Raw genomic sequence first — 15184 nt, 5'->3', positions numbered from 1 at the left:
AGGCGTCTCTTTCCCGCCCGGAGTCGGCAGGGGCCGCACACTGAAAACCAGCGTAATTGATGCCCTGGGCTTCGCAAGTGGCTGTGACTCCTGACAGAAAGGCAGGAACACGTCCCAAGAGCATGTTTGTCCTGGCAGAGCCTTGAGAGGACTCACACTGAAGCATGTTTTCAAAGTGTTAAGGGGGAGAAAAAGACACAAGCGCCGAGCAAAATATTCTAGACAGGAGGTTAAATCTATCATTAACGCCAGTAAAATATCACTCCGGGCTAGATTTATGGAGGACCCCATGGTTGTTTTTTTTTTTTATTGTATTTTTGGTATTATTGTTATATTTTTTTCTTAGCGGTAATCCTGAAAATAACGTAATGGATAGGACTGTGTCTCAGTCAGAAGTTTGAGTCTGTGATTCAGTTCGCAGCACTGACGGAGAATGCAAAGCCTGGCCCGATCACTGTTTGTGTCTGTGATTCAAGCTCTTGCTCTTTTTCTTGTTCATATTTATTTATTTATCTGGTCATTTAGCACCGACAGGCGTGGGGATGATTTAAGTGGTGGAGATTTTGCTGCAAGCTTAGCTCTCTCCTTCTGTGTCGTTCTCTCTCCCTGTCATCTATTTTCATTCTCTTTCTTTCTCTCATACTCATCTCTCTCTCTCTCTCTCTCTCTCTGCTTGGACTCTACAGCTTCAGGACAAACTAGCGATGAGAGAGAAGGAGCTGGAGACCAAGCTGCTGGATGCACAGCTGGAGGAGAGCCAGATGGAGGCCCTGGCGTGCGAGCGAGCTGGAGGTACGAGCAGTGGAATAGAGGGAGGGGTACTCTTACTCGATGGAAGTGCTTTGAACCTTTGACCCCATCATTCACACTGGAGATCCTGATCATCTGGCTGCACCACTGTGTGTGAGCCCTGAAGGTCACATGACATTCAAAAGAAAGTATGACAGACTAAGTTTCAGAGATGAGAGGTCTGGATCCCAAAGCCCATGTCCACAAACCAATTTACATTTCCCTTGGTCAATTTGTCTGGTGAGAGAGAGAGAGAGCAAGAAAAAAAGAATGGGTCACTGATATTATTAAATAGCTGATTGCTCCCATTTTGCACTCAAGGTAATACCGGGGACTGTAGAAATTAGTTGACTGTATCCAAATGGGTTTTTAAAATATATTTTCAGCTATCTGGGCAATATTGTAAACAATTATCAATTTGTCTTGCCTACAACTTTAGGGTCAAAATGAACTGGCTTACATGGCAGGTAATGATATTTGTGAATGTAATTTAACAGCACCCAACTTGCACCGTACAAATATTAAAATTTTGTAGAGTTTTTTTTTTTTGGTAATTGCTTCTCCTTTTTATGCCTTCGTCGTTTTTTCTTTTCTTTTTTCTTTACTTTTTTTTTTAAAACCCATGCTCCCAACCCAGTAATTAAAAAGAAAACCACAAGACATATATGAGGCACAATTAGTCCGCCAATTGTTCGTTAAACAATAAAAAAGGGGGATACATGTATTTGATTAGCCATTCTCATTTTAATATGATTAGCATGGTGGCAGGAAGAGAGGAGAGGAGAAGGGGAGACGTTTCGTGAGCAAATTCCAGCTAAAATGCAATATTGATTTTCTTACTGAACTTTGTCATGGCTTAGCTCCGCGTTCCCCTGTTTATCATTCCGCCACCTCGCCGCCAGAGGAGGGGAATTAGGTGCTGATGGATCCACGCGTCCCCCGTTCGCTGAGATTAGCGCCGGAGCCACAGACAGTTTAGTAATCTCCGAAATCTTGTGGGTTTTAGCCAGCCGTCTCTCCGTGCCGTGGCCCCCAGGTTCAGGCTAGTGGGTCAGGTGGACGGCAACGAACATGGAATGTAAATCGTGACTAGAACTGCAGAGGATGGGAGAGGATGGGTCTGACCTTATGGCTGTTTTTAGAGACGGGAGATACTTTTTGTATTGTGAAAGTCTTCTGAAACACCCCTGTGGAGTGAGTGAGTGAGTGAGTGAGTGAGTGAGTGAGTGAGTGAGTGAGTGAGTGAGTTAGTTAGTTAGTTAGCAATAGCATGTCAACCATCTGTATGGCCTTCTACTGAATTTTACCTCACGAGTGAAATGCGTAAGCCGTTGTAGTAGTGAAACTTAAAGATGCAATAGCAAAAATTCACTATCCACTACATGAAGTTTAGTAGATGATGGTAGAACTTTTATTTTGGATGAACTATCCCTTCCAAACTCAATTGGATTCTTCTTTCACTCCAAGTTGTACATTTCAAACTCCAACCCCTGTGCAATTTCATTTCCTCCACTTTTTTTCCTTTTGTTTTCTTTTTTTTTCATTTTTTTTTTTATTTTTTTGTCCTCCTTTGTTTTCTTCTTTTTGGAGCAAAGACCTTGCCCATAATATCCCCATTCCTGGCACCTTGGAGAGACGTGTCTGTGCTGAGGTGCTCCCGTGGTTTATTGCTCTGGGCACATCACGTCCACCCTCAGAGGGGACCAGCACCTCAAAATGAGTCCATCTGCCTCTCTCTTCCACCTTCTCCTCCTCCTCCTCCCTCTCTCTCTCCCATAGTTAATACCTATGCCACCGTGTTTCTGCTGCAATAACCTTCCACCAGAGAAGCTTAGCCCCATTATTGTGTTGCTGAGTTGCCATTGCCACCTCACTTTGAGAGTAATAACCATTTTCCCACTATCTCTCTTCTATCCCCTCTTCTCCTCTCTTTCTGAATGTCAATCTCTCTTTTTTCACACATCCTCCGCGGTCTCTCTTGGGGTTTTCTCTTTTCCTCGTTCCACAATTCTCTCTCTTTTTGTTGCTCTTCTGTTTTTTGTTTCCGTTCGTTCGTTTCTTTCGTTCTCTCTTGACTTTGTTCGCTCTCCTTCATTTGATCTCATTTCTCCTACAATCTCTCTCTCTCTCTCTCTCTCTCCATCTCTCTCTCTCTCTCTCTCTCTCTCTCTCTCTCAGCTCTGGTGGAGGAGATCTATAAGGCCCAGAGGGAGCGGGACCAGGCCGTGATGGCGCGGCTCAGGCTGGCCAACGAGGAGCGAGACGAGGCCCTTCTCCGCGCCAAGAAGCTCCAGCAGGCCGCTATTGAGTGAGTGACCTCGCCACGCTCACTTTCACTCAGATTACCCATGCACTCCTCGGCACTCGCACGTCCACCGCAGGCAGTCGCCATGGTTAATCCAGTTAAATGTCACAGTTATTATGGGCTGTTCTTGACTGATTTTAGCAAACTACCCTGTAAAGATTCAGTGTGACAATTTGATTCTGCAGGCACACTCCACTCGTAGGCATGTTTAATCCAAGAAAACCCAATGAATGTTTAATTACATGCAACCAATGTTCACTCATCCAGTATAGTCCCACTCTAGTGCACTGACCCCCTTTACTCAGTTCACAAAAAAACAGCATACTTCTTTATTTATTTATTATTTATTTATTTATTACCATGAAAAGCTGCTGGCCACTGTCAATACACATGAAGTTATATTAGCGTCATGTGATGGGTTGGAATGGTTGGGAAAGGTCTTTAGAGAGAGTAAAGTGGTGAAGTGTGTTGTGCCCCATCACCCTCCTCTCACATTGCACATGAACCTCACATTATTCATGAAACCTCTCTAGGCTACTTGCCTCATCAGCGTTTGAAACATGCTAATCTAGCATTCCAGGTTTAGCTCGTCCCCTCACGACAGTGAGCTTTTGCTGACCACTGTTTTATCTCCGAGACCGGTGCCTCGCTCTCTCTCTCTCTCTCTCTCTCTCTCTCTCGCTCTCTCTCGCTCTCTCTCTCTCTCTCTCTCTCTCTCCATCTCTCTCTCTCACTCTCCCCCCTCTCTCCGATTTGTTCTTCCCACTGGCAGACAAGGTGAATAAGCTGCTGGGAAGCAGAAAAAGACTTGGCAGGGGAGAGGTCCAGTATCGACTGGTTTGGAAATATATCGGAGGGATGTGACATTTCATAAGAGTACCCTCTCCTGCGGTGCAAGCTTGTCAGTCAAGAGTTGCACTGTATAGGAAATCAATCCGGTCCTTCAGTGCAATAGATATTTACCGGCCTGTCTGAGGCAGACTAATTAATGTGTGTTTGTGTGTGTGTGTGGTGAGGTACGCTCTCCTTAAGTAGCTCGTCTCTTGCGATGTATTGTCCACTCATAGAGGGGGCCAGGCAATATTGGCCAGCCACATAAGGGACTAATTATATTTCCACATGGGGAATTTAACTTTATATTGGAGGGAGATCTATATTTCCGTAAGCCCTGTGTGTAATTCCCTGTGTGTAATGTGTGTAAACAACAAATACATATGACGTTATAACAGAATAACGGCGAAAATCTCTTTTTTATATATATTTTTATGTATTGTCTCTGTAATGTAATGAGGTCTTTTTCTGTCTGGAACTCTCGCTGTTAATACAACCGATCCCATGTATTATTTATCAATTAATATTCAGATTTCTTTTAAATGAGGTGGAATTATGTCAAGACATGAAGCCAATTCCTACCAGGTCAGCCTAATGCCAAATATCTCCCTGCACATGCACATCTCATTACGGGAAAGATATCCCTGTCAGTCTCGAGCTGAGCGTAAGGACATTTCAGCTGCTCCCCCTAAAAAAAGGGTAATTGACGGCCTTCCGGAACCCCATTATCTTTCCTTGAACATGGAGGAGTGTGTTCTAAAACCATTATTCCTCCTCCCGGTTCCGTTCCTCTCCTGAGGGCCTCTCCTCACCCCTTTGTGGTGTAGTATGTGCTTTTATAATGGGAGGTGATCCTGGGTAATGCCTTTGTAAATGAGATCAGGAGTTGTTGTTTTTTTTTTCTTCCTGAGTGGGGCTGCAGAAATCAGATTTGCAATTTAAAGAGGAGAGCGACACAAGGTGACGCGCCGATGGTTACTCACACACACACACACACTCGAGAAAGGAGGGCAAGACTGCTCATCATAACTCGAGGGCCTGTGCGTGTGCGTGTGCGTGTGTGTGTGTGTGTGTGTGTGTGTGTGTGTGTGTGTGTGCACTTCGATGTTGGGGACACACTTAGCTCCATAACAGAGATGTTTTTTCCCCATTGTTATAGCCCAAATTTCATTTGATTTAACTCTTCCCCTCATGCCAACACCAGAATCACAGATGACCGCAACCATAGATGTATATGCAGTAAAGAAAAGAAGAAAAGCCCTGTAAAAGGAATTTTTCCCCCTTTCTACCGGTGTGTGTGTGTGTGTGTGTGTGTGTGTGTGTGTGTGTGTCTCACATGTGAAACTGCACAGGTTCTTGGACATACGGCGGCAGCACCGCTGACACGAACGACAAACTCTAAAATCCTGCGGTTTCTCGGGCAATCTCTGGAGGGGCCTCCTGTAATTACAGTAACAGTGACTCCCTCTGTGAAGGCCGGCCACACAGATGATTGAGCTGCACACTCCTTTACCCTCATATCGGAACATATGAACAACTGATCCCAGCAGTCATATATACTAGTAAACTTTAATAACTTAACTGTTGGCCCCTTCAATACCGAATGCAGGGGGGGGGGGGGGGGGGGGGGGGGCGATTATTGTGAATGCCTGGGGCCTGGTGGCACTTTTAATATGGCGGGAGCGTCTCGTGATCCTGCAGTGTAAAACTGACAGAATGCAATTTAAACTGGGCTGGTGAGGAAGATTTAGGAAGTGGAGCTCATTTTCCACTAGTACAGGAAAGGTAACCAATCGCAGTGTTGTCTCTCTTCTTTTCTTTTTTTACTCTCACTCACCCTCTCTTTCTCTCCCTCCCTCCCCCATCACTCTGTCTATTATGTAGGCTGGAGAGTATTAACCCACAAGAAAGCGATATGGTAAGCTCTACTCTGATCTTTAGAGAATTGATGTGCTCTTGGGTTTATTTTATGTACCATCTCATAAGTCTTCAATGGGAGAAAAAAAATGACTGGTCTCCAGAACAATAGACAAAAGGAAAGAAAAGATTACCACTTTAACTGAGATACGTAATCCCTTTTCATATAGTTTGCAAACAGCAGCACAGAAAAAAATTATTTCTGTGGAACTACAGTGAAATCTAAATTCATTATTTGAATAGTGTGGTGGTGAGTGACCCTAATACTAACCCTAACCCACATTCCCAATACCCCTCCTTGACTTCACATTATTAAGGGCCGACTGTGAAATGGCTAATTTCACAGAGGCGGATTAAGACCACTGCTGCATTCAAAGGACTGGCCAGTGGACTTTCTTGATTTATAAATTCTGTTCAGCTTTATGAAGGCTTCATCTTCACATGCAAACTGGGGCCAATTTCATAAAACTATTTTAGTCTAGCTCTAGAACTTAGTTGTCTGAAGATGTATTAAGTTTGACTGACTCTTAGTCACGGCCTTAAGTTCATTGCTGTTTTTATGCAACTGGGGTCCCAGGACTTGGAGGAGCTGCTGAATCGGGTGAACAACGCAGACTCTGCCCTGGGCATCGAGCGCAGTGGAGTGGCCATCTTGGAGCGGTTGCAGAAGGTCAAGGAGCGGAGGGCAAAGATCACCGCGGAGGAGATGAGAACGGTGATGGAGGAGCGAGACAGTGCTTTTGTCAGGGTAAGGCTAGCGGAAACAACACAACAAGATAAATGCATACACAGTACTAACTTTTAGAATACTTATCTTTCTATGACAAAGTACAGTGCTAATGTCCAGTTGTATCCTATGTATTGATGTAAATTACTGCACAACACACAGAAACTCTTTCTTCCCTGTAAATCTTCTTTAAAGGGGTTGGTCCTATGCAGCACATCACAGCACAGTACATTGAAGTGTCTTTGAACATTTGTATATCTTGTCGTATCAACAAACACAAAAAAAAGCACACATTCAAGTTATTTCTATTATTAGATCAACATGGCTAACACTAAAGAGAGGATCTGGACTTCATTGGTATGGAATTTATTTTATAATTTAGCAGGAGGCAAAACTATGTAAACCAAAACACCATGGTCCAAGAAAGCTTCTGTAGCACAATATAGATACAACTACCCACATTTTTGTTACAATTCAGGGTAGGTCTCAACCCCCTTCACGATGTCCAAAACACACACGCTTTTATGGCCTACACAGGGAGATTTACGTCTTGGGCAAACGCACTGGTCCACCAACACAGTGTTCCTCTTCTCCGAACATCTCACACTTGTCTGCTGAAAGACAGAGGAGTAACTCTTATCAAGTCTAGGTTCCACCACATGATCAGGGATTGGGATTCGTGTTTCAGGATGGGCACAGTATTGTGGAGGTTCTGTGGGTAGCTGTTATCTTAAGTGGTAATTAATGATTTAATGAAACTGCAACACTGTCAGGGTTAAAGTTGCAGGTTGCAGTGCTGTAAAGCTGATTGTTTGATTAAAGCGCCTTGAGACAATTGTATTGTTATGGCGCTATATACATTTAATTGAATTTAATTGAATTTAATTCACTTTTGTAGCCCTGTCCCTAAACACACTCACAGTGTGATCACATGTCAGGAAGCATCCATTAAGGGTTGGATGATAATGTGGTTTAAGGCTGACAGGTCATGAATATGTTAAATATGTTATATTATTTTTTCATGATATGTTGTACGTTCACTACACTATAGGATTAAACTGGGTTTTTTCTGGCTAAATGATGGGCTGTGTATTAGGTTATGGATATTCAATTCATCTTCACGCTATGAATATTTTGTCCACACCAGAGTCTCCCAAAAGTAGTGCTGGGAATGTCACTAGGTCTAGTCCTATCAAATTGCAGAACTTTTAACACCAGCTGGTATTCACACCTAACCCTATCTCAGAAAATGAGTGGAATATTTTCTTGTCTGAAAGAGATACAATTGGCACATCTCTTGGACCAGCATACCAAAAAAGAAAATCAGTTGAATCCAGTGGTAGCAGTGTAAAACATTCAAACATTTTTTGGCTTTGAGAGCCTAAACTTTTCCACCTCTGCCACCTGCTGAGGGCACGAGGATCCAGGTTAAGCCTGAGTGTTGGCGTCGCAGACAAGCCCGAGTGTTGGCGTCGCAGACAAACCCGAGTGTTGGCGTCGCAGACAAACCCGAGTGTTGGCGTCGCAGACAAGCCCGAGTGTTGGCGTCGCAGACAAGCCCGAGTGTTGGCGTCGCAGACAAGCCCGAGTGTTGGCGTCGCAGACAAGCCCGAGTGTTGGCGTCGCAGACAAGCCTGCGGCACTCTCCCACTGCGCCCTTCTCTGCGGAGGGAGCTGTTAGCAGCGCTCTTAACGTCGCACCTCGCCAGGAAAGGGTCAATCCTAACACTCACAGGCAGCCAACACTTAACGCACCATTGTTGTGTACCAAGTCAAGAACCCGATTCCACCACAGGTGGAAAAAAAAATCAAAGACATCTCTTTAAATATTGACTTGTACTACATCTCTCTCTCTGTTTCTCTCTGCCTCTCCCTCCCTCCCTCTCTCTCTCTATCTGTCTCATACTGGCCATATCTCTCTTTCTCTGTCAATGTTTCTCTGCCTCTCTCCCTTTCTGTGTGTACGCTTTTCATACAAGACGTCTTTGGTTAACTGTCCGCAAAATTACATACATCTGTGTTTATTCTGAAATCATGATTTGATCATTAAATAAATAGACAAACTACTTAAATCATGTCGATGCATAAACTGCTGCGCAACCTCAAATATTTGATATACCTTCCTTACACACATATTTTGAGCGAAATGAAAACAAACAGGTGGGTAACCAAATATTGACATCCAGATATTATACAACATCATTGAGTTCAATAGCAGGCCAGTGGATGTGTTTGTCTGGGATTTCTCTGTTGATAAATAGACCATGTATTGCATCATGGGGTTTGTGTGTTTGAATGCTCAGAGGCTGATAGCCGCCATTCTTTCCCATTATTCACGGGTAGCTTTATCCACGTGGTATCGGCGCTCCAAATCAGAAATTACATTTTATAAACGGGGTCATAATGTTTCATTTGTATTGCCCAGGGGTCCAGCAGTGCAGACCTATTTTTGTGATTATTATTAGTTTATTTGTGACTTCTTCACAGGAATGTGTTATAGACCATATCCATATCAAAAAGGTCTTACAATTTCTGCCTACAGAATAGAAGTCAGCACACAAGGCAGTAAGTGTAAATAATGCAGCTCTGTCGTGGGGTAATATTTTATCTTTATGTAGTATGTATCTGGAAAAACTTTGCCTCAATGTATGGATTTCTGCATTGCATTGTCGCATTGTAGGAATATAGTTAAACAAATACTTTTTATAAATACCATTTCATAATTTATAAATTGTTCACTATGATAAACATATGCTTTTCAATATTTTTTTGTCTGCTCAGTCTGTTTTTCTAGTTTCTGGAGACCAGTTGTGACTTTCAGTGTGTAATCCAATTACATTATCAGAGAATTATCACATATGCTGCTTTCAGGGGAATGTGGTGAGAATGTCAATCAGAGATGAGACTAGAGGCTGAAAGAGCCACAAATTCATGGCGGGGAGGAAATTCATCTGTGTAGGTGGTCGCGAACTAGAGGCGCAAACTGTTTTCCTCCGGTCTGATAGAATATATATTTTTTTTTTACGTGGGGCCGGATTTATGGGAATATTTATGATTGGGATCCCTTTCTAGCCGTCGTTGCCGCCACCGCCGCCACTGCCACCCCGGGCGATGGGCCCGGGTCCTTTTCCGGCGGAGCGCGGCGGGAATGAAAAGGCAGGCAGAAGACGTGCGGAGAAGAAAGGCCACACAGCAGACGGAGCGCGCACTGAACAAATGCGCCTACATGGACTGCTCACTGTGCCGGCGGCTGCACCTTCTTAGGAAAAAAGGCAGCTGTTTCTTTTCTTTCTTTTTCTCTCTCTCCCTCTCTCTGTTTCTCTCTCTCTTTCACTCTCTCTCTCTCTCTCTCTCTCTCTCTCTCTTTCTCTCATGCACCACAGGCTGATGCAGGGTAGAAGCATGCACATATGGATGAATCTCCCTCAGATGCTGCAACGCGGGGAGGGTTGACTTATTAGGGACCTGCCTTGGATTTGAGACTTCCCCTGAGTGCAAACAGTCTCCTGGGGTCACTCGTCTCCCCTTAGCAGGTGGAGCTCCAGGACGCTGTTTAATTTCAGGTTGTAGTTGCAGGTTTGTGATCCAGTTTGTCACCAGTTGAGAAAGCTTCAGCCTGATGCCTGGACTCAATTTAGACATGAGGCGGCTCCAGTATCAAAGATAAATAAACAACTACGACTGCCTCTGCCAAGCTTTTGGATGTGTACTATTCTAAGAGAGTAAAGAGGGATTTCCCGAAAAAAATGTAATTTTACTGTGAAATTGTCACTTTCTGTTAACTAGCGGCACCCACATATCTTTCTCTCCCAGTGGCCCAAGATTTACTTTCCATTGTGATTTTAATAAGTATATCAGCAAGAAAATTGTGGGCGACAACAGAAAATAAAAAAAGGTTTGCCAACAATGGGGAAAATAGTCTTGACCACCCTGCCGTTTGAAGCGACTAGGCCCAAGCCCACTGCCCTGGCAAACTCCCAGTCCTGACAGGCTACACGCAAATGTTGCCCCAGCTTTTGGCGGAGGGCAAATGAGCGCCGACCTCCGGGGGTAATTTCGGAAGAGTGTTGCGTTGGGCAGGCCTAATCCCTCCGAGGCCCGGCTCGCTCCGCACTTCTATCCTTAAGGATTTCTCCCTCCCCTGCTGCTCTCGCTATCCCTCTCTCTCTCCATCGCTTCATCTCTCCTTCTCTCTCCCTCTCTTCATCTATCCCTCTCTCCCTCTCTTCATCTCGAAGGGATTAGCCTGCTGTGGCAGGCAGAGGGCTGCTACATCCAACCGGCTGCTGGAATATGAAAAGCTGGATAAGTGTCGGGAGACATAAATCTTTTCCTCTCTCCCTCTCTTTCCCTCTCTCTCTCTCTAATTCTCTCTCTCCCTCTTTGCTTCGCTCACGTTCTTTCATGCTCTCTCAGCCTCCAAGATGGGGGAGAAAAAGGGAAAAGCCGGCTTTGACGCTCATTCCTTGCACTCATCCGATGCGCATTATTGAATTTCTTTCCCCTCCTAGATCTTGATAGAGTGCCGGCAATGTTGAAGCGGAGCAGAGAATGAAGTCAGTCATCTCCGACTGAATTACAGCTCTGATTGTCAGTCGAGATTTCTCCTTCTTCCTCTTTAATTTGCATTCCTCATTTGCCAGGAAGTGTGCTCCCCTCTGGATTTTCATAGTGAAAATGTACTTGGCCTCTTGCTCCGCATCTTAATTACACCAAACCCCTGCGATTTTCTGTTTGATTTGATTGACAGGCTTGCTCAAGACAGAAAGGATCATAAAGCTGAACTAGGCTAATGTGTCTGCGTTTCTTCACACCCCATTTCACCTCCCGGCCGACACTATTTTGGGGTTTTGGAAAGGGTGGATTGGAAGGGTGGGGGTGGGTGTGGGTGGGGGAAGTGGGTGGGGGGGGGGGGGTTGACTGCAGTACACCACAGCGGGGCTTTGGCTGTGGGTGCTGAGCGCACAGAGCGGCGCAGCTCCCATTCCGCGATGGGGACGCATTCTCTCCCAAACATCTGTTGCCCGAGGGCCATAACTCAGGCTGACACTAAAGAGGAGCTGTGTGTTTTGTCTGGAGGCCGGCCGTATTATTTTAGTCTGCAGAGGAAAAGGGACAGGAGTTGGGAAGCGGGGGTCCGGGGGCCCGCCGAGCCCCTGCGAGTGAGTGTGTGTTGTGTTTGTGCGGGCGAAGCCGGAGAGTCGGGGAAGGCAGCTGGACGTCGGAACGTGCGGGGGGGGGGGCTCGAGCCGAGGAACCGGGGTGGGCGGAGGGGGGAGGAACGGTTTGCATTCCCAACGAGTGTCCTCCTGGCGTGGAATGTGCACATGGAGAAGACCCGCCGCACATATGGACCGGTCCAAAACATCCCTTGGCCCTTAGAATAATACCCCCGCCAGCCCGGCCAAGCCAGCATCCGAGTAGCCACTGGTGTGTTTGTAGTGTCTGCCTGCCTGCCTGTCTGTGTCACGGTCCGTCTGTCAGTGCAAGCTGCTGCTCTGTGGAGGTATAGAAGGGGGGGGAAAGAATGAAAGGAGGAGGGGGGGAAGGAAAGAAAACATGACGTCTGAGAGCGGCAGGAGCAAGAGGGCAGCCGCTGAATGATTCAGCATTATTTATATTTATACACATGCTGCCCATCGCATTGTCCTCTTTTCACAAGCTTTACATTTTGTCTTCCTACTCAACCTGTGCATTTAAATTATGGGTTTTTAGTGTGGTGGTATGAATGAACCACATGTAGAAAGGGGTAAAATGTCGAAGAAAAGAGTTTGTTGGCTCTTCAGAGAGACCCTGTGGAGACTCTTCATCATGACTCTTCATCACTTTGTGATCTTCACAGAGATTCACACACAGAAGTGCTTTTAAGGAGAGGTAAATATGTGCCAATATAGGCGCTAACCTGAAACTACAAACATAATATATCCTAGTGCGTTGTGTACAAAATGAAGGTGTCTTGAGCAAATAATTGTGTTTCAGAACAGTGTTGAAGTAATGTGTATTGAGTAATTTGTATTGTATATAGTGTTTGAGGTGGTGTATCTTACAGTATTATTAGAACAGACTAAACCAATAATGACTATAGACAGAGCTCCGTATCTCTGCATTGATGCCTGCATTTTTTCAAGCAGCTCTGAGATGGTGCTATCAGCCGCCAGTATGTCTGCTGTGCTTATGCAGTGTGTACCAAAGGCACTCCAGCTGAAACAAAGACACAGACACAGAGACACAAACGGAGATGAGGAGGGGATGGTTGCACTCTGCCACTGTTTTCTCTGTGATTGTCTTGCATTTTCACCAATGTATTTCTCTCTCTCTCTCTCTCTCTCTCTCTCTCTCTCTCTCTCTCTGTATCTCTCCCTTCCTCTGGCTCTCCTCAGTGCAAGCGACTGGAAGAGGATCTTCTCCACGCGCGAGAGCAGAGCCAGACGTCAGCAAACAGCGCCCGACACCTGCCCGCCGAAAACAATCAGGATCGCGTCCGCAAGGTAAATGTCCCTCGCGTGGAGAAGAATCTCCTCCTTAACCTCCCACACCACCACCACCACCACCACCACCACCACCACCACCACCCCCCCCCTTCTCCTCCTCCTCCACCACCCCTCTGCATTTACAAATGAGGGGCAGGGAGCCCCAGGTTACCCTCTGTCTCTGCCTCTCCTGGAATATCTGGGCTGTGTACACTGTCTCTCAGCACGCTGTGGTGGCTGTTTGCCAACAGTGTTGTCTTTAAAAAACTGCCCCCTCGCCCCCTCTGCATCCCAGCTCGGGAGGGGACCTCCTTAGACAAGCACCCCAACCTGCCCTATCCCCCTACCTACCCCCGCCCCAGAAGCGTATGTATCATTTATTAGTCCACACATGCCCATGGCGGCCCCTTTTGTTTCCCGTCGACAGGTAACCATGGGATTGTTGGCCGACCGTGTGTACGTAGGGGGTTGTTTAGTCAAACTACGTCGAAGGCGGCAACCACCTCGCGGCAACAGGGGTTGTCAGGGGTGATGCTGCCATCGTAGCGCGCCCAGGATAAACACGCGAGGCCTCCGCCTGGCTTGCTGTGCTTATCAGATGAACCCCCCACCCCACCCCCGTGCCTCCCCCCCTGTGCCTCATTCAGTGCAAAATGCAGAAGTGGGGGTCAACCTGGTGGTTTGATACGGAGCAGCAGTCAACAATAGCAGGCAATGAGAGGAGAGGAGAACGGAGACGAGATGATGGCTCACTGAATAAGGCAAAGGGGGGGGGGGGTCAGGGCACGACTGCTTAGAGTGAAGGTCAAAGGTCAAACATGTAGATCTGGATGCTGGTGCTGCTTCTCAGGTATTTTTCAGAAACAGTGAGTAGTGAGGCTTTGTTTGCAGCACCTGGCCTGTGTGTGTGTGTGTGTGTGTGTGTGTGTGTGTGTGTGTGTGTGTGTGTGTGTGTGTGTGTGTGTGTGTGTGTGTGTGTGTGTGTGTGTGTTTGTGCATAGATGTGTGTGTGGGGATTGTTTGGGTGCCTGCTTTGTTTGTTTTGGTGTTTTGACTGGTGTCCTTACTCTTGGCTGGCATCGCAGCTGAAGCCAGCAGGGTATCGATGCTAGTCAGCAGCTTGCAGTGGTTTAGTATCACACAGGGCCTGAGGTGATGAAACACAGCATCTTCCTGGTTACAAAAGAATGACATACATTTGTACACTTCTTTTTTAAACGGTAAGAATGCTGCCTTTTCATACGTATCCTACCACATTACCATATTTGTTTTGACAGTGCCAGTTGTTGTATCTGCAGATTACATTTTTTGAAGGTGCAAAATCATTTGCAGGTGGCTACAATAAAATAGTGTACGTCTTTGATGTGAGTCTTTGCCATGTAAATCCAACATACTTTGAGCAGCAGGGTAAGGTAGATATGCGCTGGCACTACGAAGTAAAAAGGTAGGATAGAAGACATTTCACGATGGTTTACGATAAGCACTGCACCTTTTCAAATGGCCATTGGGTGCTATGACAACAACGTCATAACAGCTAAATTAGTATTTGCCCCTTATTCAAAAAGGACGGCCAGTGCATTCCAGCGATTTTTTAAAAAAGATTTTTAAGCATTTTAAGCACAAAAGCCTTTCTGCCTTTTTCTCTGCTGCTGAATGGGCCGGGAAGATGGCTTATTAAGAAATATATTAAATTTTGTTATTAATGTAGCACTTGGTTTTTCTATAAATCCCCTTAATTATAGATTGACTCTTGGGATTACAGAGCTGGGTTTTTTAATTTAAAATGAACCGGGAACAGCTGTTGTAAAATTAGTCAACAGTGCCGGGAACAGATCCTCAAAACAATTTAAAAATGAAAAGGACTTTGACTCAAAGATTGACATTTGGGTTCAGAGGAAGCGAGCTAGTGGCTTTAAAAAATTAAAAGTAAGTATATGCCAGAAAAAAAACCTACATCTCTACATTGAGATGTTACAATGAAACATGTCAAGGTTTTTCTTTAAAAAAGAACAAAAAGGTTCCATTAGACTTTAATTGCCTCAAATATGCTGATGTATGACAATGACATGGCAAGCTTCCTTCCTGTGTATGTTATATATATAGGAGAAGACTGAGTCATTTTTGAAGATAACACAGCGAATTGGA

The 15184-nt window shown here is 45.4% G+C and overlaps 1 protein-coding gene across 2 annotated transcripts in view; it reads left to right on the top strand.

Annotated features, from left to right (window-relative positions):
* Positions 1-15184, top strand: part of mipol1 (mirror-image polydactyly 1) — a 58362-nt gene that overhangs the window by 23691 nt on the left and 19487 nt on the right. For both annotated transcript variants that reach the window (XM_031580066.2, XM_031580067.2), the window contains exons 7-11: positions 687-792; positions 2968-3097; positions 5810-5843; positions 6420-6590; positions 12950-13057. In XM_031580066.2, the coding sequence (XP_031435926.1) occupies positions 687-792; positions 2968-3097; positions 5810-5843; positions 6420-6590; positions 12950-13057 (549 nt within the window). The remainder of the gene's footprint in view (positions 1-686; positions 793-2967; positions 3098-5809; positions 5844-6419; positions 6591-12949; positions 13058-15184) is intronic.

Source organism: Clupea harengus, chromosome 14, assembly GCF_900700415.2.
Source record: "Clupea harengus chromosome 14, Ch_v2.0.2, whole genome shotgun sequence".
NCBI classification, from domain to species: domain Eukaryota; kingdom Metazoa; phylum Chordata; class Actinopteri; order Clupeiformes; family Clupeidae; genus Clupea; species Clupea harengus.
This window is presented reverse-complemented; position numbering and strand designations above follow the sequence as displayed.